The sequence below is a fragment of the Hylaeus anthracinus genome, unplaced genomic scaffold (assembly GCF_026225885.1).
Source record: "Hylaeus anthracinus isolate JK02 unplaced genomic scaffold, UHH_iyHylAnth1.0_haploid 12000, whole genome shotgun sequence".
In the NCBI taxonomy this organism is placed as follows: Eukaryota; Metazoa; Arthropoda; class Insecta; order Hymenoptera; family Colletidae; genus Hylaeus; species Hylaeus anthracinus.
Genome location: NW_026534347.1, coordinates 8,122,405 through 8,150,016, shown reverse-complemented (window position 1 = coordinate 8,150,016; position 27,612 = coordinate 8,122,405). Strand labels below are relative to the sequence as shown.

The 27,612-nt window shown below is 38.5% G+C and overlaps 1 protein-coding gene across 4 annotated transcripts in view; it reads right to left on the bottom strand.

Moving 5' to 3' along the window:
- LOC128890183 (zwei Ig domain protein zig-8-like) overlaps nucleotides 1-27,612 on the bottom strand; it is a 290,530-nt gene that overhangs the window by 6,030 nt on the left and 256,888 nt on the right. For all 4 annotated transcript variants that reach the window (XR_008460569.1, XM_054148463.1, XM_054148465.1 and 1 more), the window contains 4 exons: nucleotides 25,028-25,269; nucleotides 22,026-22,245; nucleotides 7,810-7,993; nucleotides 908-1,050 (listed from right to left, as the gene is read on the bottom strand). Coding sequence is in view for 3 of the 4 variants with exons in the window: in XM_054148463.1 (XP_054004438.1) it covers nucleotides 908-1,050; nucleotides 7,810-7,993; nucleotides 22,026-22,245; nucleotides 25,028-25,269 (789 nt within the window). In the remaining variant the exon portion in view is untranslated. The remainder of the gene's footprint in view (nucleotides 1-907; nucleotides 1,051-7,809; nucleotides 7,994-22,025; nucleotides 22,246-25,027; nucleotides 25,270-27,612) is intronic.

Below are 27,612 nucleotides of genomic sequence, written 5' to 3'. Positions count from 1 at the left end.
AAACAAAAGAATTCGGAAGTTTTAATTAAAACGCTGTTGCACGAACACCTGGGTCGTTGGAAGCGAAGCCGGGTGGATTTGTTAAGCATATTCGCGTAGCAACATACACGTCAATCCGTGGGAACCTTTGACTAACTTTAACGCGTGTTTATGTCGCGGGAGTGTAACGTGTTTCGTTATAAAGGAAATCATAATGGACATCGTAATCACCGCTACGACGCGGGTTCTGTTTTAATCCTGTGCCCCTGAAGTGGAATACAAACATGATTCAGTAAAATTAAATCAAGTAATAATTTACTTTCTGCCTTCTAACGAATGTGTACCAACAATTATTTACTTGTAACGGGTATTTATCAAAAGAATTATTTCTTCAATAAGCATGATTGTTCACCATTGTTGGAATGATTGTTTGCTTGTGTAGTAAAAATAAAAACATATTTGTCATGGTACTAATCGTCACTATCTGGCTATTAACATATCGATGTAATAATAATAAAATACAATTGAAAGAAATATACCATTTGTATTAATATTTGTATGACAATTATCAAGCATCTAGAAAATAGGTAGCGATCAACATTTATTAGAATTTATTCTTAATAAATATCTGTGTAATAAATGATAATGATAAAAACTAATCGAATATATTCGTTGTTTTTAAGAAAATATATTTCGAAAAGTCAACAATATTTTCTTTAAATACTTTCATTTAAATTTTATACTTCAAATGGAATTTCAAAAAACAATTTGTACCGCTTCGTCACCTACCTCCACGTTTTATTTTGTGGTTTTAGTCGATTTGTCAAATGAACGGCTTGCGTTACCTGTCACGACTGACACCATGCTCTACCGTGAATTCCCGAACGTTTTTTTTTCAGATCCACGTGCAAATATTTAGTAATCTCACCGTTCAGTACGTGTACGTGAACTGTGGCAGGTTGATCAGGCATGGTGGTGAGATGGCACGTGTAGTTTCCGCTGTCAGCTGGTCCCACCCTCGCTATGCTGAGAGTCGAATTGGCCCCCTCTTCCATTAGGTCCGTTTTCACGCTGGAACATACGATACGTCGGTGTTGAACTCGGACAGACTTTTATTCCCGACAGACACAACCTCGGAAGCATACGTGGAGAGTGCAAGCGATTTTTTTTTGCGAGATTGCCTAACAGATTTTTATTCCCGTTTCACTTGGTTCCGTCTCTCTTTATTATGTGTTTAAGGGTAATACCATCGGGACTGAGAAAAATGCTGACGTTTGGGAATTTTTTCCGAGGATACGAAGTGGTTGATATAAATTTTATTGGTGCGTGTTGAAAGTACGTTCTTTGAAGAATATTTCTGATAATTTTCATACAAATACCTGTTAACCTGTTGAAAAGTTGTAAGAGATTTAATTTTCCCTGTAGAGTGTCTAAAATGATTATTTTTTCTTACATGATAGAAGACTCTCTCATGAAATTGGTAGAATTTTCTGTATAATACTTCTCGAGAAAGCATACGAAACGATGGAATATTAATTATGAATATCTTTTTTACTTCCTCTTCGTGTCGTCAGCTATTCTCTGCTTTGTCCTTTTTTATTCGTTTTAATTTTGTAACTTTTATATTTTTGTTTGGCTCCACTCTTGCTAGTAATTCTTCTTTTAATGCTATCTTTTTTGGTTTTATTCTTTCATGGCTTGTTTGATCTTCATTCAATATTACCCACTTAACAGCTTTGATGCTGGTAATATGGAACCCTTGTATCAGTATTAAAGTTCTGGACAGGAAAAACTCATTTTTGAAAATAAGCTACAGTTTTATAATTGAATTTTGGAGAATAAATGGAGATTAGATTCGGACACTGTTTAGATTAACTAATATATATATAATTAGATTAGAAAAAATTAAAAATAAAATACATTGTTATTTGTTTTAAGAATTAATACATAGTTGTTACATTGTTCAGAAGGTAATAGACGCTTTCATTTAAATTTCTCTTCATTATTTATACCTACAAAAATGTGAATTTACATAAATATCCTCGATCTACATATCACCATCTGCTCTAAAAACTTGAGTGTCACATATCCAATGCTTTTTCAAAAATAAAATCTCAAATATCAGGTAAATGGAGACATTCGAAATATAAAAGACAAACAACTCTTAAGGCAGATTTTAACGGATCCACCTCGGAGCAAAAGTTAAATGGTTCGTTTTCATAGCGTTTCGAAAAAGCTCGCAATTTTCGGCGTGTCGCCAGTACTATATCCCCCTAATGCTCGTCACTAGTTTCCGTGACACCAACGAATAAAAGCGAACGTTCGCCATTCGTTTCTTTTTGGACGATTCGATCTTTGGCCCGTTTTAAAAAGCGCCGGGGAATTATAAAAAATTTCGAGGCGGGACTTTATAGCGCGAGAGGCTCAGCTAGGAATAACGACTGCTCTCCGATTGCGCCAGCTTTTTCGTCTCCCTTTCTTTATTGTTATTAATTGCCAGGATTACACCGTTGACGAAGTTATTCCCTTTGCTGGCCCTCGTTTCGTGACTCGCAGCGCTCGTTCTTTGATCCCCGTTCCACCCTCGATTGCTCCCAGGCGTTTATAAATCTCCGACGGATCGTCCCAATCGATAGGGAGCTCTTTAGGTATTTAGGGGAGAGAAAATGAGGAAAAATCGGGACATTGCTGTCCTCCAATACTTTCGAATCCGGGTGGAGGAAAGGGTGGCGTCTTATATTTCTTTATCTAAGAATAATAATTTAAAGTAGTACATTATTATCGACGTCAACGTCTGCTCTAAAAAATTGGAAGCATTCGAAATGTAAAAGACAAACCACCCTTAAGGCAGATTCCATTGATCCTTGTTTAAAATTTACCAGAGAAAAGCCTCATGCAACTTGGGTACTTCGTACCCAAGCCCCCATAGATTGCACGGTCCAAAGAGCTATTACTTAGGGGGATGATCCGGTACATTCTGCAAAAAAAAAAGGAAGAAAATGATACACTACTTCATTCAAATTTGACGGCAAACGTCTCAGCCAGTGTTTCACTCCATTTCGCTCGCGGAAGAACGACGGGACGAGGATGGCGTTTAATTGAAAAACTTTCCACGGGCTGCAATTTGTCCGTTCGTTATCTCCGCTCGGTTGCAGCTCCGGGACGATTGCTCGTTGATCCACGGGCGTTAAGCAACCTCGATCTTTGTCTGGTTTCTTTCAGTATCGCGTTAATGAACCGGCAGCCGGTGCTTTTTCTCACCGTGTGCCATTCCCCCTTCGTTCGAATGTACTTTTCCCCACCTTGCTAATTGCATCGCGAGCCGTGGAATGGAACGCATACTGCTCAGGTAATGGGATTAACATTCCACGGGACTGTAAATTTATCCGTGACGCGGGACCCTGTAATTTTAGCGCCCCGTGAAAAATGGCATCCGCGAGCTTGCACAGCGAATCCATAATAAACGGGATTGAATTGCCGCACTGTTAACCCGATTGATGTATTCACCACTGGCCGTTTCAATCTGCGTTGGAGATTTTTATTCCATCACTATAAACAGGAATTAAGGTTGCATAGGGCCTTGGGTACCATTGTACAAAAGGTCAGAGTTGGGCTTTGAATAAAGAATAGTTTATTTTAAATACACAGTGTATCTATTCATTTTTTATATTCAACCAGAATAATTGCTCCGATCTGTTTCTATTGTGGAGACAGACGACCGCAGATTGTTTCATTTTTTTTTTGGTTTATATTTCTGTACACTACTACACAAAAAATAAATTCTGCCACAAGCCTCCATTTTTCTTTGTATTCATCGTGTATCATGTTTAATAGATGTACACACCTAGTGGTCGATTAATGGATCACATTTCCTCATCGTCGAGCAAGAAATTAACCATTACATTTACGCAAGTAATAAATTAGGTCTAGAACGCTGACGAATTGAGATTGATTCTTCGCGAGGCGGCAGCGTTCAGAGTAAAGTCGATGCAGTGGGAAGGGATGTTGTTCTTCAGCCTTTGTTTTTGCTGAACGTGAAAACATATGCGATGGTACGTTCAATTAATTTACTTTTTCAAAACATCAAAGTCCAACCACCATGTGTATGCAAGAAATGAGAGTCCAAGAAAGATATAACCAAAAACTCAATGACTACTGAACCTTCGTGAAAAATGGAATGAAAATTACTCAAGTAGTACAAACAATCTCTAAAAACTATCTACGCACTTGACATTCTATCAAACATCATCTTAGAACTAATAGCAATACCAATTTCACGCCTCAAAAGAATCAACATCAGACTGATCCCTGTAGTCGCCACGAGCAAACTGTCTGAAAACATCGCGTACACAACTGTCGATGGACCCTCAAGGTGTTAGCATTCCTCTTTGTCTCGTTCCAACGACGATCGAGCCGTTCCAAGCAAGATCACGGTGCCTCAATATCCGGTGGTCGAACATCCTCCGCAGCTGGGTTAATTAAAACTCGCCGTAGGAGCGACCGCGACGACAATAACTCGTCGCTTCAAATTTCGCTGGATGGTGGACGGTTATATCGCCGAGAAAAATAACGAGCGGCAAAACGATGCTTCCTGCGGCGACGTGTTTACGATCTGCGGTTTCCACGGGCCACGTGGGTTGTCGGCAGGTTGAAGTGGTCGTAGGGAGTGAGGATGCTACGGAAACGTGGAGGCCAAGCCTCTATGTACACGGCCCTGGTATGTACCGGAGGGTGAACAATGCAAACTAATTCCATTTACCTCCGTCTAACTTTACTTCCGCTTTGCCAGTCGTGCTGCTACCGACAACCCTCCCCGCGACCTGGACCCCTTCTGTCCCTGTTTCCCGGACGTCATCCCCGCGCGATCGGATCTGCGCCAGTTCCCTATGCTTCCCAACCATTTTTGCATCCAGATATATTTCACAAAGTGCCAAGTATCGTGGGTATTTATTTTTATAACCTCACGTTGGGCAAGGGTACCATTAATGGAACGTAGGTGTACGTCACGACTGATATTTTTAGCGTATTTATTTAAATAAGACAGTTTATTAAGGGTAACTGTTATGGGTATAACGTCACATAATCTAGCACGTCAAATGTTTCATAAATTTTTAATTCATCCCATCAAAATTTGACGAGGGTATTTTTAGTAATTTACCAATATTTTTCACAAGGTGGATATTCAACTAAAAAATCTGAAATAATTTTGTGAAATATACCTCATTGTCTGAAGTGGCTCAGATTTTTTTCAAAATGATCCATGAAGTAATAGAGGGGAAATCAGCCAAAAATGTGGTCTTTGATCATTGACTTATTAAAAATCACTTCGTTGTTAAGAATCATTTTATTCCAATTTTTGGAGACAACTATTAAATGCCACAAGAGAGCGTTAATTTTATTAACTGTATATACAATTATTTTGTTCCTCCTCCCTCTAATTAGAAAGACACACTAATATACCATGTATAATATACATAGTATAATATATAAATAATATAATATAGAGTTGTACGTATGATAAATATGCCTTGACCTCGTTACTCAATAAAAAGCTATACCAAGTTCTTCGACACTTAAATTAAAGATTTCTCAAAAAGTGGTTAATCGATTTGTGTAACGAACGGCTCATTAATTTTTCTAAATAAACCTCTCTTAATGACTCTTATCAAGCCGAATTAGTTTCATGCGCACATTCGATCTCCTCAACCGACAATAACCTCTGTTTGTAAACGTACTCTAGTCACGACAGCCTCGACGTGTCGTGCCACACCTGTTGGAAACCACTGGCCTAACCGACGCACGCTTTCAATGCTAGAGTAGTGTACGCGACGCGGATCAACTCGTCCCGGAGACTCGACGGAAAGGCAGCCTCGAATTGTTGACATTGGATTATAACTTTGGGTGTAACGAGCGTAACTCAACCCCGTTTCCGTTCCGGTGCGCGCACCGCGACGACCGCCCTCAGGATTGTCAGCGATTTCGCATTCAGTCGGGTATCGTGCATGATTTATGACGAGCCACGTAGGATCCGATCAACCGTATCTTCGGTACGACAAGTTATGCAAAGGCTGGCTTTGAGCTGCGATCAGACCGAGAATCTCGGAGGATAGACTTTGATGGCTGTGAGGTTGCAGCTATTTCTCTCTGTCGTGCTGCAGGATGATTATCCTTGGAGTAATTTACAATTGTATTTTTCTTCTTTCGATTCGTGATAATTTAGTCTATTTAGGTAATGGGTGCTTTTATTATTGGTAAGCATGATTAATGCGAAAGGAATATTTTTGAAAACTTTAGAATGGAATAATCTCGGCAGAATTTGATCAATGATATGCTTGAAATGACAAGTTATTTAAAGGAAGGCTTTGGGCTGTAACGAGTTGGAGTACTTCAGAAGAAACATGTCGATGTCTGTCAAATTGCAATAATTTTTCTCTGCCTTCTGTTTTTTTTTTCAAGATTCTTATTACTGGACTAATAATTACACATGTTTCCAGGTAATTCGGTCTCATTCTTTTTTTGTATTTTTATCTACCACTCCAATGTCACGATAAACAAGATTTATCGACAAGGTTAAATCCAAAATTGACTAAAATTCTTATTATTGCAATGTATCAGAGCGTTGAACTGCCACAAAACTGTTGCTGATGTACTGATGCACGTATCATTGTTCTCGACCTCGAAACTCGTTTAAATTTATGAGCCTCTTCTTTCGATTTAAGCACGCTTTAATCGCCACCGACGGAGACGGAGCGAATGGCGAAGCGTTTGAAATTATACGAAACTTGGGTAATGAATTCTTATACGTCTCCAAACTTATTCAATGATGCTCAATGGAGAGCAAAATTCGAGCGACTTCAATTCCTACGTCGAAGAGAATACGTTCGTTCCCGATAGTTTTCTGCAACCACGCAATCTTGGATGTCAAACGATTGCGAAAGTTTGATCTTTTTTAATATTCGTTCCCGACGCATCTGTTGAATATTTTTTACGAATACCTGCACCAAGATTACCCGTCATTTCGCCTGATTTTATATTCTTGTCCTCTGTTCTATTTGGAGATATTGAAAAGTCTAGAAGAAATTTTTTTCGATTTACAATCGAAAAATATGAATCGTTCAATTTCTTTCTATTCGCCCAATTCAATCATTTTCACTCGCTTCTATCGTCACCGTTCTGCTGTATTCATCGAAATTGTTGAACTCCTAATGACAATTTAATTTAGAATATTTCGAATGGGATTATTTCTGAATTAAAATGCATAATTAGAATAATCACTTGTGTGAAGGGATTCAAAATCATTTTAATTTTTGAACGAGCATTATATATATATATATACTATTCCAGTTATTTTTAATAATAAAAATCACGTATACGTTATTCGCACATTGAATCTACGTCTCGATAAAAATAAAATATAAATCTTATACAAATATGTAGCAGCAACAAACTTAAAATACAGCGAGTCAGTAATTAGTAGACGGCAGATGTTTATGCAAATACATATTTTGGTATGCAAATATTATCCTGCATATTGCATACATTTCACATATTTTAATGAAAGGGACATGTACATTAACGTGATACATTTCTTTCACATCTACTCTACTGTATTTAATTGTGATATCTACATATATGAATTGCATACTAACGATTACTAGTTACAATATTGGGTTGCAGTTGTGTAACATTAAATGTTTGAAAAGAAGCTGATTTTCGTAAAACACTGAAATATTGAAATCAGTGTGGCCAGATCGCTTGAATGAAGTTTGTGTGCAGAACGTGTGGTGGTCAAAGGACGAAAGTTAGTTAACATTTAAGCGTTTGCGTTACCTGATACCGCCCCTTGTCGTGTCGTAGTTCAGAATTCGATTGCCGTGGAGCCACTGGACGACGCTGTATTGCGCTTGCATCGCTATGTGTCGCACAACGCACAATAGCTCGATGGTGCTGTCGGCCTCATAATACTTGTCCCTCAGGGGCTCACCCAGGGCGTCCACTATTTGGACGGACGGCGCTGAAATTTGATTACGAGACATCAGGTGGGTCGTAAATCGCGTTGAACGTTGAATTGCCGGAGTAGGAAGTTCAATTTCTTATACAGGATGCTCCAAACTCGTTGGCCACTTTAATAAAAGTGAATTTTGATAAATATGAATTTTAAATAAATTAACGACACATTTATAAGTGAGACTAATATTTATTAACATTTATAGTTCGGCCAGTTTTCGGTTCATTTCAAAATATGTCTATTTATTTATAGACTGAATGTTGGGAACAATGTTATTATGTACATTTGTTGAGTCGTTTAAAATTAATGTCGTATCATGTATACATGTAATAAAAACTTTTATGAGAACTTTGAGAAGAGGATTGAAAGAATGAAAATGTTACAAAACTATGCTTCTTAACGTATCCGTCTTACAGAAACCTATTATCTATACAAAATTAATGAGTTCCATATACCTACATAAATAAGATGAATTAATAATAACATGCACTTTTAATTTTTTTGTTTCATTGGAAGTAATAAGAAAAAGCAAAATAATAAGAATTTTTATCCTTCAACGAAAGAAGTTATTTTATTAGTAAATACTACTAACAAATAAATTACAAAAGATCCTAAACAGCAGTTTTGTTAATGTTTATCCCTTGTCTACTGTGAAATTTAATAAAGACACGTTTGTCGTATAGAGTAAACAAGTAATCATATTCCATAATAACACACAACAGTAATTTATTAATACTAATTAGCACGAATATTCCAGTGTAAAATTGAACGAAAACTCATTAATTTTCTCGTCACGTAGAATTTTATAAATAATGCAGCTAATTAAGCAGATTCCATATCAAACTAATCTCCTTATCGCAGTGGGATGATCCTCCGTAACAGTGTTACGTAATATCATCCAAAACAGCAATTTATTACCCGAATTACGAAATGAAAACTCGTTAATATAAAAAAATAATAATCCCGCGTAATGTAGCAGATTCGTTAACAAGGTAATTTCCTTATCACGGGGCACGTTCGACCCAGATACCGTCGACGGAGTATCACGTCGAGTTGGACTGGCAATATTTCACTGGGCCAATAAATATTGACAATACGTCGTTGTTTACGCGTAAGTGCATCTAACGATCGGGAGAGAAGAGACGCGATCTTTTATCCGGCATCTTCTGGAGCATTTCCAATGCCAAGTTTATCATGCAACTCTTGCGGTCCAAGAACGTTGAAATACAGAACGAAAATCCCGAGTGGCGGGGCCATGGTACATTTTCCGTGGGTTTCCTCGATTTTCCGCGCGCGCAAACTGTGAACTGCGAAACGAATACAAATGGTACCGTTTAATAATGCCGAATAATGCGATAAATCACGGCCGCTGCACGCCCTTATTGGTTTTATCGCCCGCCAACGCATTACATATTTATGCAAGGCTCGCTGGAATTTACGGGGTGAAATGTAAGGGTTTTCCAGCTTGGAATAAGATGGTTAAAACTTGAAACACGGATGCAACAAACAGCAACATCTTAGGTGAGGAGGAAAATGCAGACAGAAGACATTTTGTAATTTTACGATGGGTACAAATTAATATGTAGGGGATATGCAGGCTTTTTCAAGGGGCGCTTTAAGTATCTGTTAGGGTAGTAATTTATATGTATAAATATATACAATGCCAAATCCAGTCTGTATATCTCATATAAATCTTCTATATAATTAGCATTGTATGCTTCCTGTTTTTCTCAAAATTAAATCAAACACTTCTAGGCACCCTTCTTCGTCCCTTAATAATGCCTTGAATTGTTATTTTTATATAGCTTTCAACTTTATAATTAAAATTATTTCAGACAAAGGCCAAAGTTTTCCTAATATCCAGAAATTTCGGATTTCCCGTTTAATATAATATAGGGCTATTCTTCTAGACAAAGCAGCGAGCAGGGGAATGGTTAAGAATTATCGCCGCAGTGGACCGGGATCTTTTAGTCCAGGGCGACATCGGAGTTCCCAGTCCCTCGGTCGGGTGGACATGGTTGGAGCATTGCACTGACAGTGGTGGCTTCATATCACGGGAGTAGAGTTTCGGTTTGTCGTGTGTGTTGCGGTTAATCAACTCTCACGCTGTCTGGCGAAGACATTAGAGGTTTAGAAAGGCTTTGCGCCAACCAGGGTGGGTACATGGAGCTCGCAGCCCAGTTTCATACTGATGGCTCGCACTCTGCGGGGACGCGCTAATTGTCTGTATACCAATTCCGAGACCCGAGGGAATATATCGCCAGGAATGGGCAGGAGGCCTAGCTACGACAGGGCTGCTTCGCAACTCGATCACATTCAATGCCAGGTCAGGGTTCGGTCGATAAAGTTCGAAGATTGTTCTTAATGAGTTACAACATCTTATCCTTCAGTACGAGCATATACTTTGCTACATATGTTCTAAACGAAATAGCAAGACGTATCCAAACGAGTATTAAATAATTATAACGTTTATTGAATAAATAAACTACGTTTGTGTGGACTACATAGTGTTGATTACATAGAGAAGCAAACAAACAGTTAATAAAACAGTTCACTTCAAGGAATATTTTATTTAATTAAATTACCTTTATTCAAATTGAATCCATTGAAGTGGAGAAGTCACTTTATCGGACCACAGTTTGAGGGTGGATTGTAAGGTACTTTTCATTGAATGTAGAGCTTTAATATTACGTTTTAATATTTGAAACCAATATTTTAACCGACACTCGAAGATTAATGCTTTTCAAACGAATGTCTCCCCTGTCAGCGCGATCAGTTGGTTTTCGAACATTTCACTTCGCGAAGCTAATAAATATGGATGATGCATCATCGGTGGTGCGTACTCGTACGTGTGTCTCAAAGTTCGAGGTTCGACTCAAAATTTCTTCCCTTAGTCTTTGGAACGATTCCAGTTCTGGAAGCTCGGTTGGAGAAATGCATGTTCGCTGGCTGTAAAGAGCTACCGCGAAGAGAAATGTTTCGCATATACAGAGTGCTCCAAAAGCATACACGTTCATTCAAATAAAATGTAGGCGAACGAAAATTACACGTACACGCCTTACTGTTCAACGCGCGATGAATTAAAGCGAGTTATCGCCACAATTCCTCTAATCCAAAACTGATAAAATCGAATAATATATAGCAATCTATAAAATGTAGTTCTTCAACTAAATGTCGTGGATACTTGTGACTTTCTTTTTCTTCTAAACGAAAAAAAATGATTTTCTCCGGAGACAAGACCACCATAAAATTAAAGTTTGACAGAAACTCTCAGGTGACTCCAGAAACGCAAGAGAAATCATTCTAGAGTTACCTTGTTATATTACATATTCGTATTTTTATTCAGTGACGCTAGTTTTTGAGCCAACCTGTACAGATCGTTGCAGTGGTATTCGACCTCATGAATACCCGCTGGAAAATGTTCTTCTGCAGCAACTTTTCACTTCGCCCGTTGGATAATACAGGATTCCCCACGTTCCACTGCGCCGAGCGTTCTTTCCCGACTTTTTATCGTTTTAATTCCTCGTGGAATCAGTAGAAACGCATCCAGTAGCCGCGCGCGTGCAAGCGCGAGGTTGTCGTCGAACGATGGGTTTTTTTTTGCGAGGGAAACGGTTCCGTTAGAGAAGAAATTTTTGTAGGACCAAGCGAAACCTCGGCTTCGATGTCGTTGCAAATCCTTCGAATCACTGGTTGTGTTCGAGCTCCCGGCTTTTTCCTTCATCCGTTTCTCAGTTTCCACGTTTCTTCACGGGTCATGTGTCTTCCATTGCATTCAAGTAGTGGCTACGGTAGGATTACCTCGGCTGTCTGTTCAAAGGCTCTTCCCTGGTCGAGAATCGTGTCAAACATGAATCCCACTTTTAATAGCGTTTAGCCAGAGATGAGAGATTAGGGTGATAGCCAAGTTGCACGTTTAAGCAGATGTTTTACGTTTCTAATATCGAAAATAATAAAATACTGAAGGCGGACAACTCCAATTTGCATCGTTAAGGGAAATATAGAAATTACAAAATATGTTTTGAAATATCAATGTTACGATATGTAATTATAAAATAAAAAAATTTTCATAATTTTTTTTTATAACTAGGAATAGAATTTGAAGTGACGTGAATGTGTAAATAATATCATTATTAATATTATTATTAGATTGCGGGTATTTATGTATTTATGGTATAAAAATATAATTGGGGATTCTGATTGCAAAACTAGATTGTTAAACAATTTCGTGATGTATCATAGCAAACTATAAAATTGCGCAAGTTTCCAATTATAGCAAGCAAGATGTTCTACTTTACGAGACTTCGCGGGGCATTAATATTAATTAAACATACGCTGGGAAATTATTACTTTTAACTTTGCAACTTAATTGCTCGTTTGAAAAGATTCATTAAGTATCGCCGGAAATACGACGTTAAAATTTCATAATGATAATGATAATAATAAAATTGTAACTAACGAAGTGAAAAGGACATAAGGAAGTAACATTTAAAATTTATGTTCGAACGCAAAATAAGATTGAAAATTTGACTTCCCTATTACTAATAGTACAACCAAGGGTGGAGAGAGAAGCGAGGGAGGGAAAGCTCATTCGCTATGTGAAAATAACTAGAAAAGGTAAAATTACATTTTTTCATAGCAAGTTTCCTAAGTTTTTTTTTTTAAAGGAATTAGATCCTAAAAGCTTGGATATGCAGGAGATTAAATGTAACCTCACAGAAACAAGTAGAAACAGTCAGTTATGGTCAGACATAGTGGTAAAGTAAAATTCAAATGCAAGCGAACATGAAGCTGCGTATGAAAAAGTTTTATGAATATTTTCAACTTGTTTTTAAATGAAGAATCGTCTGGATACAGGAACGAAATGAATTTCTGAATGAACAAATAACCTGGTTTTTATCGATTGAAAATAATAATATGCTAACAGTGAAAGGACTACCTTAACTTCTTCATTCCTTCTATATTTATTTTTTTCTCGTAAATTTAAAATAATTTGAGCGAAAGAATTAACAAGACAAGATTCTACCAAATTTCTAGATGCGGTTATAAATTCATTTTTAGATTCTCATCCCAGACGATTCTCTCGTAAATAGCCTCCCCGAGACTCATTTACGCAAACGCAGAGATTACAAATTTCTCGCTCCAGGAATTTTGTTAAAGCTGAAGCTTCGTGATTCTCGGTGTCTGACCTAAAACGATATTTCACTCTCAATTTTGACGTGTACCGAATATATCATTCTCGGGTAGACACTTCGTAAGTTCACCTACGAGATACCTGCGGCCGAGCATAAAGAATGTGGGAAAATTTACGGAAGAAAAAGGGACTTGAGAGGACAGGCGACAAGCGGAGGTCGGGGAGATAGAGGACGGTAGCATACCAAAGTCTCGACGACTTTATTTAGTTGGAAATGCGCCTCTTCGGCGTGGGATTAAGTAGAGCGATCCTGTATTTGGTTTCTATTCTTTCGTCCGTTTTACATCTTCTTTATAACAATACAGAGTTCAAAAAACTTGCCCAAAGGTGTCTTTTAGGAGATTCAAATTCGACGTTTAAAAATGCATTGAAATGTTATTAAGGTGTTAATTCTTTTGTCTTGCGAGTCTTGTTTTCTTAGGGGTATTCCATTCTTTCTGGTGTTCCTTTTTCTTAAAGAGTCTTTTTCTTGGAAGTGACTTGGAAGTTGATTTTGGGAGCTCTTTCTTGGGAGTTTCTTCTTCTTGGGAGCTCTTTCTTGGAAGTCCCTTCATCTTGGAAATTCCTTCTTGGGAGTTCCTTCTTCTTGGATATCCCTTTTTCTTAGAGATTCCTTCTTCTTAAGAACTCTATTTTCTATTTTTTCTCCCTTTTGCTACCTCTTCTTAAGGGTCCTTTTTCGTGAGGTCCTCTCGTCCTTGAGGTTTTCTTCTTCCCGAATTGCTCCTCTTCTTAAAAGTTCCTTCGTCTTAGGACCTCCTTTTATTATGTTTTTCTCAGTCTTGGGATCTCTTTCTTAGATTTCTCCTCTTCTTAAGGACGCCTTCTTTTCGAGGTATTCTTCTTCCTGATACCTCTGTGCTGAAATCTCATTACTCTCACGCCAGCTTTTCTTCTTCTCGTCTACCAGAACGAACGTCCACTTTCCAACGCTTCTGTCCGCACGTGTCGTTTGCTAACGTCGATATCACGTTGTGGTTTTGTCCAGATTATCCCGCAAGAGCCCTTGCCAAATCCTGTTGGCGGTCTAAACACGACGACACTGATTCATGGCCGGGCGCAATGCTTATCGACTATGTCCTGAATCTGTCGGTTTTCTTCCGTCGTAATTCTTGCCCTTTTCGGATATCCCTTGCCGTTCCTTTATGGATTTGTCGCTGCTCTGATAGTTTAGGACACGAGTTGTACAGGTATATTTATCGATCGTACGTGTTGTGTTGGACCGGAAGCAGCTTTATCATTTAAAAAAAAATGGAAACACTTATGGTGGAGGTTATACGAGTTAAAATGTAGAAGTATCTAAGAAGCTTGAGTGAGTATGAAGTTTAGGGAATCCGAGAATTGTTAACTAACGATGCATGTTAATCATAAAATGAAAATTTCGTAACGGGTTTGGGTAGTTTAATGATTTGTTTGTTGTCTTTCAAATTCCTTGGAGAATATGTAATCCAGGTTCTTGGTAACCAACTTGGAGAAATGTCGCGAGATCACTTCCAAACTTCACCCAGAGCTCAAGAGTCATCCCGCGAATTATTTTTACGACTAACGGCTAGAAACGTTGAGATTATGGAATAAAGCTATCGGGTAGTCGATTATCCTCGCGAATTTGCCGCTGGATTACTGTCGCTAAGATATTAAAGAATTTACACAGACTTAGCCGGATGGGAGTACGAGATTAGACCGTAATCCTCTGCCATTGGAGTGTTCTGGGAACGGATCGTGACGAAGAAAGACACTCGATTCTTATCTCGCGAATCCGCATGATTGTCAAGCCTGCGGATTCACGCAGTCGAGGTGAATCTATATCCCTTGCAAATGAAGGATTACCGTAAAAGGATTGGGATGTACAGGATGTCCCATAAATACTTCTTCGATAATACCGTATTGGAGACTGAGTCAGAATAAATGATCTCTAAAATATTTTAGGTGAGTCGAAGCATCAGAGGCAAGAAGAAGGCTTTCCAGATTGTTTAAGACCTCTGGCTATTGCCATGAAAATAATGCAAACAAAATGATCGTTGAAAGGAAATAAATAAAATTAAATTCTAATTCAGAAAATAGATGAATTTTGTTGTTTCATGGACAGTGATATGAATATCGAGTGATTATTTAGATGTTTATTAGAAAATTGATATCACTATTAATATTAGAACTTGTTAATGTTAATAGATGATCTGTAAACTGATAGAATGGTGGTTGAAAGAAATAGTAAATAAATATAATTAAGCTCTATTTTGAAAACCAAATGAATATTGATGTTGCATGTACATTGAACATCGCATTTCTAACTAAATGTCAGTAGGTGTCTTTTTTAAATATGATCACTTACACGGACGTCGATAACTCACTCATGGAGCCATACTAACTGCCAGTTCTGAAGCTTGTTATTATGAACTGGTGATATACGAACAGGTACCGTGACAGGCGCAGATAGTTGCAGGTAATTATGATTTGGTGTCTTCGCCTGGTACTAAATGGAGACAGACGTCATACTAGTATCCCGCGAGTAGTTCAATAATACCTACTCCCACTAAAACTGCTCATTAAGTGGAGGGTACACGCTCCAGCGATCCAGCGCGAGTACAGCTAGCGGCAAATTAACGTAAACGCGATTTCATTCGTCCCAGAAGTTGTTTTCACCGGAGTTCTCTCCGTTGGCTAGCGATGGTTCCCTCTCGTCATATTTCGCGGCTTTATTTTTCTAAGTTACGTCAACAAGGAGGGACCTCCTTTCGCGGCTTTCCTCTTCCACCTTTATTACCGAGCTTCTTACTCCGTCCCTCCTCTTTTCATTTATGAAGTTCCTACCCGTAGTTTTACATTTTCCGAGCGCGCTGTCCATTTTCTTGTCTACCTCTAAGTACCACTTTTCCCTCCGTCCTCCCTCACATCCCTCCACCCTCCTCCTCCTCCTCCTCCTCCTCGTCTCGCCCTCCCGTTGTCGCCCACCTCGCCCTTTTGTTCCAGGCAACGGCTCAACGTATCTCGATTCCACCGCCTTTCACGAGCCAGCAAAATGAAGTCTTCCGCTTTTCTCGGGTCTTCTTCTCTACCGGCCGGCCACTTCGCTCTCCATCCATTCCGACTATGCCACTTCGCCTTCAATTATCCTCCCTAAGCGATCCCAGTCCGCAAAAACCTTGGCGAACGAACCCAATTTATCCGATCCCTAACGGAATGCTTCGACTCTGTTTCTCGTTTTTCATCCGCTCCTTTTTCTTTCCGTTTCGCGTCCATTTCACCCCCCCCGTTACTTACTGCTTTCTTCTCGATACCTTTGTGCTTTATCGCCTGGCGTGCCAGCTTTCCGATATTTTCCAACTAAGCCGTTAGCGGTATGAAACGGGAAAGGCTACAAGGGGGAGCCTGTTTGTTCGCCTTAACAAGCAAACAATACACGATTCCCGACCTTAAGGGGCTGTTACTCTATTTTCAGGCGAAAATAATTGTAATAATCTTATCGAAAGATTTGACGTCTAGGTTTTCGTCGGGAAGGGTCTTTGAAATTTTTTTTTTCAATGTAACATCTTTAAAATATAAAAATTATCTAAGATGTCAGCGTTAATATTTTACTTTATTTTATTTTTTCGTTACAAATTTTTGTGCACAGTTCTTATATGCTATGTATGAATTATATACAATTGTTTCATGCATTATTCAATTATTTCCACGTGAAATATTTTTGCATTTAATTGAAAAAAATGTCTCTAAGACTAGTCGTTTGTCTCATTGCGATAGAAATAGTTACAAGTGTCGGTAGGTTTAATGTTAAATAAATGTCAAGATTGTTGAATCATATGAGAACCACTTGAGATGCTCCGTTTATTTCGCTCCAACCTGAGCTTGAAAAATAAACGTATCAAATTTTCCTTGAAAATGGTTATTCTAAAAGACGGATAACTTTCGGCTGAATCTATGAAAAGTTTCTTGGAAAGTGTACTTTCTAAGGAAGAAAAAAATAACATACAGTAGTTCCTTCGTTAGAGTGAATTTGACGAGTACTAATTTCTAAACCTCCCCAATCAATTTTACTTCACGCGCCACTTGGTAGCAACTTCATTTTATGCTTTGATTAATAGGATTCTATAAATTATATTTTGCTTCATCACTCTCCGCAATATCGTACCACGTCTGCCATTATTTTCACCAACAAACAGCAATCATGAGAGCCACAGAGGTAACCCGAGGAGAGAGCTACGACCTACAACAATATTGATTATTGATAACATCGAGTATTGATTCACCTAACCAGCAGGCGATATCCTTTCCCGACCGAGGTCAATTTAACAATTACAATCCGTCGAGTAAAATGAACGACGACGCTTATTTTCCTATCGATGGATCGCGTTTCGTTCCCTCATTCGTGCAATCCGTATATTAACGATGAAAAGCTCGGTTCGAAGACGAGTGCTCTTCGCTGTTCGCTTTGATGTACGTCGAAATCATCGTACGGTCCTGCGCGAATTGGCCGAGCAAGGTATTTTACTCTTCGCTGACCATTCTAGCCAGCTCTCCCTTTAACCCAGGTTGAATGCGTGTTTGGGATCCGTCGCGAAAACAGAAAACCGTGAAACGCGGTTCTTTGTGAACATTCTTTGAGGTAATTTACAGTGGAGGAAAATACTTTCAGGACTGGACTTGGCGTCCACTCGTGGAGACTATGATACTGATCAGAAGATTGCCGAACAAACGACTTAGCCAACAAATTAGTCAATTAATTGTATGGTCTCTTGTATTGTATTATTTCTGATAATTATGAGTGAAATGTGTTTTATATTTAATTCATACGCATAGGTTTCTTAAAAGGGGCTTTAGGATTTCTTTTAATAACAAAATAGTAGTGTTGTAAAATAAAAAAATTTGGAATATTCCACACCATTCATGTTTCATTAAAAAATAAAATCCTAAGGCTTCTATTGGAAAATCTTTTACTTAAAATTCCAATTTTCACGTTTAATTATAATTATGTGTACTTTCATTTAAAATAAAAGTATTTATTTAAATCTTAATTTAATTTAAATTTACTAATCCTGTGTACTACTATATTGATTAACAAATTAATGTATCATTTTGTAATTGAAATTTTTGTTACATATCGTAATCGACTATTTGTCAATTTTGTAATAAATCTCCTATGAGATTTCAAACAATAAAAAAAATAAAATAAAATAAAATAAAAGTATTAGATCTACTTTCTATACCCTCGATGTTTCATTAAGAAACAAGATCCTAAAACTCCTACTAGAAAGTCCCTTACTTGTAAGATTGTAAATATTCCAACAGCCTTGTCATTGTCTTTAAAATTTCAAAAATTAGTATACCCAGTGTTTCCTGTAACTCGAGCGTTTAAGATGGTCCTGTCGATCCAGTGTATTTAAATCCTTAAATTAATCTTGAAAAACGTGGACAAGAGGTAGGTGACCCAAAGGGGGCACACAGAGGGTTGAATCAGCCGAAATCAACTTCCCTCCACTCTTTCCAGTTTCTATCGTGGTAGCTTCATTTCGCCGCTACGCTTAGACGGATTCCCAATGCGAACCCCCGCGTCACCGTAGTTCACAAAAGTACCAGGAACGTAGCCAATTTCCTCGATCTCACGCTGAATACCTGAGTGCTTCTTTCCCGTTTCTCCTTGTTTCCCTGTTCTGGCGTCGCAACGCTTGCCTTCGCCCTTTATCCCATTCCCCCTCGTTGTCCAATTTAAACGATTCCCACGGCGTCATCGAGAGAAAATCTTAGCACGGAGAGCGGAACGCTGCTTCTCGCGTTTCACTGTAATTTGCATCGAGACGGAAACTTGCATGCTTCATTCGCACTCGAAAGGGACGGGATTTCTTTTGCTTCTGGATCTGGAGTTTACCCGCGTTGCTGTGGCGACGTCTCGCTAAGAACTGGTGGCAAATCAGTTCGAGTCTTTTCCGTTGATGCGCTTTGTTCTACTTTGCCGGTTGCTTGAGATGTTAGGAAACTGTGTGGTTTGGTTGTATAAATATTTTGTGGCCTCTTGATTGCGCGTTTAAATCTTTACTTGTAAAGATGTACGAATTTAATTTAAGAGAACTTGAGTTTTAAATAAGAAATCCTTTCTCTTTAATTATTATGTAACATTGACACCATCTTGGGGACTTTAGTGAATTCTATGAATTTTATTACCTCTTACGAGGGGACATCGCGAAGTGTGTTCCGAATTTTTTAATCAGCTTTTTTTCCGGATGTAAAGAAGGGTATGTAGAATAATCGTTTTCGATTAAATATTAATAACAATTACGGTTTAGAATAAATATTTATTCGAGATATTACTCGTGCGATATTGGTCAATATTTTAATATCTATCGATTGGATCAACTAAATATTAATTTCCGACAACAGTTAAATTAATTACTAACAGTACTTATTATTTAAACAATGATGGGGAATATGATGTTGCTGTGATATTAATGTTTCACGAATTATTTTCTCGAAAGATTCGATGAGCAATCGAGCGTCACGGGGTTGTTGTTCGCCCTTCCCCTTCTCTACTTCGAGAGGCACGAGCGAGCGGCGACTCTCGACACAGGTATACGAGGGGCGAGAGGTCATTCTTCGACGATCCATCGGTCGATATGGATCTCGCGATCGCGCGTCCGCGTTTCGCGTCCGTCCTATTGGTTGTGGATAGCTTAGTTTGGTTTGGTTAGTTTTAGGACATGGTTAAGTTAGTTTTAAGGCATGCGTGTACGAGAGTCTGTCCTTTACCAAACAATTATTAATCATTTCTTCAATTCTTTTGTTTGTTCGTAGGTCCATATTGGACTCGCAACTTCGTTTTCCATTTCGGTCACTATTACTTGATGTGATAAGTGTAGTGATCAACTGTGTAACTGGACAGAAAGGTCGGTTGCCGTCCTCCTGGTGGATCTGATTCGAGAGGACGACAATCGGTTCCTCCGGATCGGTTCTCTACTTCCTGCATCACGTTTAGTGTAGTCCAAGGCTCCCGGCGCAGTGCAGTAAGTCCAAAGCGCAGTGAGACGGGTGCAAGTCGGGTCCTATAGTGGCTCCCAACGGGGTGCAGGGTGTGGAGGACTGGTTCGGAGGCGTCGGTCATCTTCCTCTCGAGTCAGATCCATCAGGAGGAAACGGGACTGACTCAGTAAGTCCAGTTACGTGGTCGCGTCGTGTCGCGATTTCCATTTAGCTTCCATTTAGTTCAAATAATTATTTGGCAGAGTCAGACTTAGACTTTGGAAATCAAAGGGACTTTGTTTTCATTGATTTCCATTGTTTCGTACTTAGTATTAAGCTCGTTGACTCTATGTAGAGTATGCATCTATGTATGTATACTCTATATAGGGGGAGATCGAAGGAACTTTGATTCCTTTTATCTCCGGGTCTCCGGTCGCAGCAACCTCCACGTGGTGAGACCTGGTAATCGGTATTATTCGTGACGAACAATCCTTCGTCGCGAATAATACCGAGAGCTAATGGCTGCGAACTTGGAATAAGATCTTTAGATATAAAAAGTGCAAAGTGTAAAGTGTAAAGTGTAAAGTGCAAATGTGCAAAGTGCAAAAGTGAAAAGTGTAAAGAATAAATTGTAGTAGAGTAACTTAATGAAAGCAAAAGTTTCACTGGCTATAGTTAATATTTGTATGATATCATTACGGAGTTTATCAATATGAGTTCGACCTAATAATTGACAATTAACCATTCATTATTAATTCTAACCCCTGTTTTCTGTAATTACGAAAGCTACTGCCTGCAGTAATTATATTCCAAGTCACCAAATAATTCACTGCAACTGAGAAATAACTATTAAACAAATGTGTCGTTAAACGTACCCCTATTCTATAATTACGAAAAATCACCTTTCTGTAGTAAAAACATTTAAAATCATCAATTGCCAATCACAGTTAACAATGAACCCTCTGTAGTTGCGATAATTTCACAATCTAATAATTCGACTTGAGTAAATAACAAAATAAATAATTCGACACTTTCCTTACCTCTTCTCGTTGTTGTAGAAACCCTGAATCTCGACAAAAATTCTAAAGGATTTCGTCCGCGTGACAATTTACTGTTCCTTGGCTTGTTCCGCGTCGTGTTATCATTTGAGGGTAGCAGCGAAATGACCCCCTTTTTATCAGAGTTTCGCGCATCTCATTGGGAACGCCGCGCGGGTACCCGTCGCGCGCAAAAATAAAAGATGGAAATTCCGATCGAGTGTTTTCGTCGACGGGGACCTCGAGGAGAATTGTCGACGGCGAGCGGTCGTTAATATGCGAACGAAAATAAATTGAGTCGCATCGATGGCTGCGTGAGCGGACTTGCAAACACGGTTAACGAAGTTGACAGAATAAATGAGTGATTCCGGGCAAATATGGGGCGGGACACGGGGGTTTGGGGGAGAAATGGATGTGGGGCGGAAGGATGGCCATGGTCAAGCTGCACGAACATATAATACCATTCCCGAGGGTATATTTATGTTTCAGGTTTCGGCCACTGGTTCATTCTTTATTCTTTTGTGATATGGGTGATGTTTTAGGTACAGAACACTTTTAGAGAGTTGAATTTGAGGTTGAAATGGTTCTAAAAATATCTCTTTTAAATTGCTGGGTAGAGGTTCTGACTGTATCAGTTATAAAAGGCTGAAGGGGTTGAAAAGGTTTCAAAAATAACTGATTCAAGTTGTTATACAAAGGTTCTGGCTGAAAGAAAGTTATAAGGAGTTGAAGAGGTTCCAAAAATACGTTCGGTCAAACTTCAATCTATATCTCTCTATATCTTCTCGTTCAGGTATACATGATACGACGTTCGCTTTCCACCTCCATAAACGTGATTCGTACGAGGTGGTATAATACTCACCGTTGATGTGGAGATTCACGTGAATATGCTTGGGCGGATGAGTGCTGACTTGGCACTCGTACTGGCCCTCATCGCTACTGTTCACTGGTTTAATTTGTAGACGCCAGTTGTCTGGGTACTGGAACTTCACTGTATACCGTGGATCCCCTATATATGTTTGTTGACCCACCGTCAGCAAGTTTACCTTCTCGCCGTTATCCTGTCTTCGTACCCAGGACACCTGTCAACAAATGAATCGTATCACTTTCGTGTGTTGTTCCTGAGATGTAACTTTTCAAGTATCCTGACAGACAATAGACACTCGCGAACTCCCCTTGTACTCCGAACTCCTTTAACTGTCTTTTTATCAAACCATTAAATGTTGTTTAAATTTAGTATAATTTTTCATTTACTTTACAAGTCTTCTATTACTTTGTTCTTTTTATCTAGCTTACTCTTGCATGGGTTTTGTTTGTGTTATTAATTCAAGTTTACCTTTCATCTTACAAATACTTAGATATGACTATATTTACATATAAGTTATTACGTATAAGTCATTTACTGCAAATAAAGAAGTCTTCTATTACCTTGTCCTTTTTATCTAGCTTACTCTTGCCTGGGTTTTGTTTGTGTTATTAATTCAAGTTTACCTTTCATCTTACAAATACTTAGATATGACTATATTTATATATAAGTCAGAATATCATATTGCTTTATTAAATGATTTATTATTCAGCAAAGTGGATTGTAGAACATAAGAAATCCCTGAATGTTATCCTTCAATGGCAAAACATTTTCCATAACTATTTTATATGAAACTTAATCTCTACAAGATTATCAAACAATTTTTCTATAGATTTTTTCTGAGCAACTATCGCTGATTCTCGTTCATCTGTCAGTGGAAATGACATAGAGGCCCTAATGTGGTATCGAACACGAGGGAGTGAAGCGCATAGTCTGCTCGTTATGTCCAAATTCACGGCGAATCGACGGATCGATCGGTACAAGGATAAACAGGAGTCTGAAATCCGTAGTTTATCCACGTAACTGGAATTGGATGGTGTTTCCCTCGATCCCCATTAAGTGCACACGATATCGTACATCTTCAACATACATATCCAACCTACTATTATCTAGCCAACAGAGATTGGAGCGTATGGACGGTTATCAACGAACCGTGTGATCGCCATCGATCGCGAATGCCGTTGCTATTTTTCAGTTGGAACGCAAGGAATCCAATACAACATAACTTGAATAACACCGATCAATTTTAATACTACCAAAAATTGATTCCACTATTTTTCGAAGTAATATGTACTCTGGTATTTTGCGAGTCGAGAGAAATTTGGATTAAACTTTTTAAATAGATATCACTCTCGATTGACTCCACCAGTCGCATAAAAATTGTAACATTACTGACGATTATTTATTTGGTGATTCTTTACCATTAATTTTATACACCGCTAGATGAAAGCTACATCTGTATTTATATTATAAAGGGAATTTAAAAAAAAAAACAATGTATATTATATCGTCGAACGGCTCAATTATTAGTCAATATCCACAGTTAACAAACTAATTATCAACCTTGAACTTTCTTTAATATGAATCACTCGAACTATAAAAAGTATTTTTCAGTCAAATTTCAGTCACTTGTTTAGCTTTCCTTACTCCTAACCTTAGACTTTCTACTCAACTTCCCATCTATGTATAGTACGAAAACGATTAAAATATTCTGCAAAACGACCAGGAGTCAGGAGCCTAATTTTAGCACTTCTAACCTTCATTGACCACTATCCTTCTCCAACCACAAATCTATCAAATCTAACATTGCCTCGCGATCGGAAATAATATACAGCAATAAACGTTGCTTTCAGCCCAGCCGTGCGTTTTCAACATAATCATAGCACGGATAATCGGTTTACACGACATCGTCGTTAGCAGTGATAGCGACAGACACGGGATTAATAGCTTAGTATTACGCGAAGGCAGGAGAGAACAGGATCCAGCAAAGTGCATCACTTTCGGAATATACGGAGCTACTCCCGCTGGATAAGTTTCCGCGGAGTTCGGTCAACATTTCGGTGTTTCGAGTAAATTTCCCCGAAAAGATCATAACCGTTGAATATCGCCGCGGCTAAGTCCCTTAAAGTACCAGATTTATCAGTCGTAGTTCACCCCCTCGGAGCAAGTGCACGCGCGTGGACCGCGAACTCGAGGTCGTCGATGAAACACGTTGGAAGAATTTAATGCAGAGGGTGGTACGCCTTTCCAACAAATTTTTAACGAGTGGATACTACACGCGGGAAGAATTCTTGTCTATATAGGATCTCGAATAGCCAAATTGGAATGAAAAATTAGCATTGAGAATGATAGAATTAAATACTTTACAACGAACAAAGAGAAATGGCTGATATGAATTAATATAGACGAGTAGAAATAGAAGACTGGCAAGAATTACTGTATGCATATTTGTACTTGACATTTTCAAACTCGATTTTTTTGAAAATAAAGCATTGTATGGAAATATTTTATTTTATTCTGCGCTTACGAGATGCTTTTTATCAGATTTCATTGTATTTTGTTCTATTGCAAGATGTTGTGTTATATCGTGTTATAATCTGTTATATTGTGTGTCAATCTACTCAAGTATTTATTAAATTCTTCAAAACGCTTGTACCACTCTTAAAGAAGACACCTATTAAATTCATCATCAACGATACACCTCGTGTTCCGCGCGAAATCAGGTCGGAAATGAAAAGTAGCCCGAAAAGTAGCACCCAGTTCTGACAGTAACAGGCACGCGTCATTTTCCTTCCAAAAGAATCGCTGCGAAACGAGACAGGCATGCGCAAAGAAATTAATTAAAGTAAATTATAATTGATTATCCTCGGGGCAACGGAGTTCAGCACGGCGCGGAATTAATTGTGAGTTATCGCATTTCTAATTTCCCTGGAAGATTTCGTGGAGACGAGTGCGAATAAGCGGATAGAAATGGTGCCCACGAGAAAAGTGAAACTCACGGTTTTGTCTTGCAGCAAGGATATCCTGCAGTCGAGGATGGCGCTTCCGCCAGCTTGCACGGTCATATTCTTCCCCTCGCCCTCGAAATGAGGACCCCACCGATGATCGTGATGATGCTGGTGTTTGTTCAGCGTACTGTGGGCATCGAATATGTAGTACAGCATCGGCGCGTCCGTCGGTACCGAGCGCTTCGCCGCCGTCGTTGCTTTCGACGATACTGAATCCGTTATCAGTGGTAAATCTGCGACAAATGAAAATATCCGGTCGGTTTTAGGTGTATTAGTAGTGGAGAATTATTACTTATTTTTATTCAAAGATAGCTAGATGGAGTGGTGCAATAGTAAAGACTTAGTTTTCCTATTATTATTATTTTAATATGTAGTTGTGATTTTATGTTTCGAATATTCAGGCTTAATCTCCTTGTATCCCGTACATATTTTAATGTACTTATACTTTAAGATTATATTTTAATACGAACTAATGCATTCGTTCGAGCAACAATATTTACAATATTCACAATATTTACGAGGCCTGTATTATGTCTGAATTGCATTGTAATACTTTCTTTATTATTATAACAAATAGGGCAAGGCAGGTTCCCCGCGTTTTAAAAGGCCTCGCGGTCTACGAAAATTACTGAATTAAAAGGTACCGATTTTGATTAACTTTTTACAGACCGATGATACCATTAACAAATGGAAGCAATTTTTGCTGAGATACGAGACATTTTTTTAGTAGCGATGATTAAATTGAAAGGAGTGACAAAAATCATCACAAAGTATTATTGTTTAATATTCATCTTATAAAAAATATATAGCATTTGTAAATAAATAATTCCTCGTTGTAAAATTCAAGTGTAGGATTTGAATGTGAATTCAGCCCCCTCAAAATGTTTGAACTGGACCTCGCAAAAGGTCACGCCGGCCCTGATAACAAAGTCTAAATAAAACACCTGTTTTATTCATTCCCTGCAGCGTAGTACAACAGCCTATGCACACGAATCCCACCTCGAAGGTTTATTAAACATTCTTCATGCATCCCATTGTCATCGTCGTAAAGAGCCACGGTTCAACGCTCCCGCATTTCCTATAAACAAATTCCACAGCCGGTTGGAGCACGCCATAAGTGACTCTCATATTTTACGGTTACGTGAAACCAGTCACGGAAAGTTACCCTGGAATGTGCGTTATCGAATTTATTGCCCCTCGCGGCCCGTGGATGGAGAAATAAGACACGAAACAGGCCAGAGCACGAGTTTCATGTCAGGCTGTCTGTGAAGCGCGATATTTCTTCGGCTGCAAGCATCGATCGCGTGCAGCGCATTGGAAAACAATAAATACGTGTAACGCGTAGAAATTTGTCTAGTTCCCACGGATGATTCGCACGGAATGTGCTAGCTCGACGTTCTTGAAGATCTGGCCGAGTACGTGGTGCACAAACTTGCAAAACTAAACGTAGTTGAACATCGTGAGAAAACTAATGACAGTGTCAAACAAATTTTTATTGTAATAACAACATTTATTTTAAACGTACAGAATTAATGTCAGAAATATTAGAGGCAGCAAGGGGTAATGTCTCTTACCAGCACAACAGAATTTATGTTCTAATGAAATATATTGATATTTCATGTGCTTATTGTTAATATTGAAATGAATTAGGTGAACTCTATCAGGATGAAAGAATACAGTGTGAACGCAAGTTCCATATCACAGGTCTAATGCTATATGAATTTTGAAAGCTCAATAATGCCATTCATCAATCATTAGTATCATTCATGAAGAATTGAATAGGGAAATCCTCAAATATCAAACTGTTTGATCGCAAACAACGAAGCAAATGTGCCACGACTCCTGTTTCTAGATCATTCTCAAAATAATTTCAACAATCGAAACGTAAACAATTCCGACTTCCTTTTTTTTTTGGCGACACGATGGCCCAACTGGATCTCTCTGCTTTCGTTTCCTGTTCCCATTCGATTACTTTTCGAATACTTTTTTCTCCCCCTCTATTTACATTCCGATTTCAGTTAGCTCTATCTCGCGTTCGTTTGTGTTTCAGCTGTTCCTGTATTTTGATTTCCGTTTCGGAATGTTTTTCTGTGTTATATAAAATTCTTGAGTCCGCGTGTATCTCGTTTTGTTATTTTTGAACGTATCGATGGGCGGACCATCGCTGCTTGGCGTAGACTGTTTGTTATTTGGAAATAATGTAACCTCTGCTACGTCGATTATTTGTTGCATCAGCTCTGAGCCGAGGTATTACATAAAATTTTAGATTTTAAAGAATTTAAAGATTAGGGTTTATGGAAAGATGTCATACTGAGCATAGGAAACTAAGCCAAACAACATTCAACTCACCCAAAGAATTAAAGAACGAGGCAATCCTCTCTTCCTGAAACAATCTATTCAATGCTAACTTTTGATAGATTGATAGATCTGAGTTGAAGTACAAAGTGAGATTTTTCTATGAAAGTCACTATAACAAAGATGTCCACCTACGCATACGAAACTAAGTTAGACAGTTTTTAACTCACCCACCACCAAAGAGTTAAGAATCAATCTTCCCTCAATAAAACAATCTATTC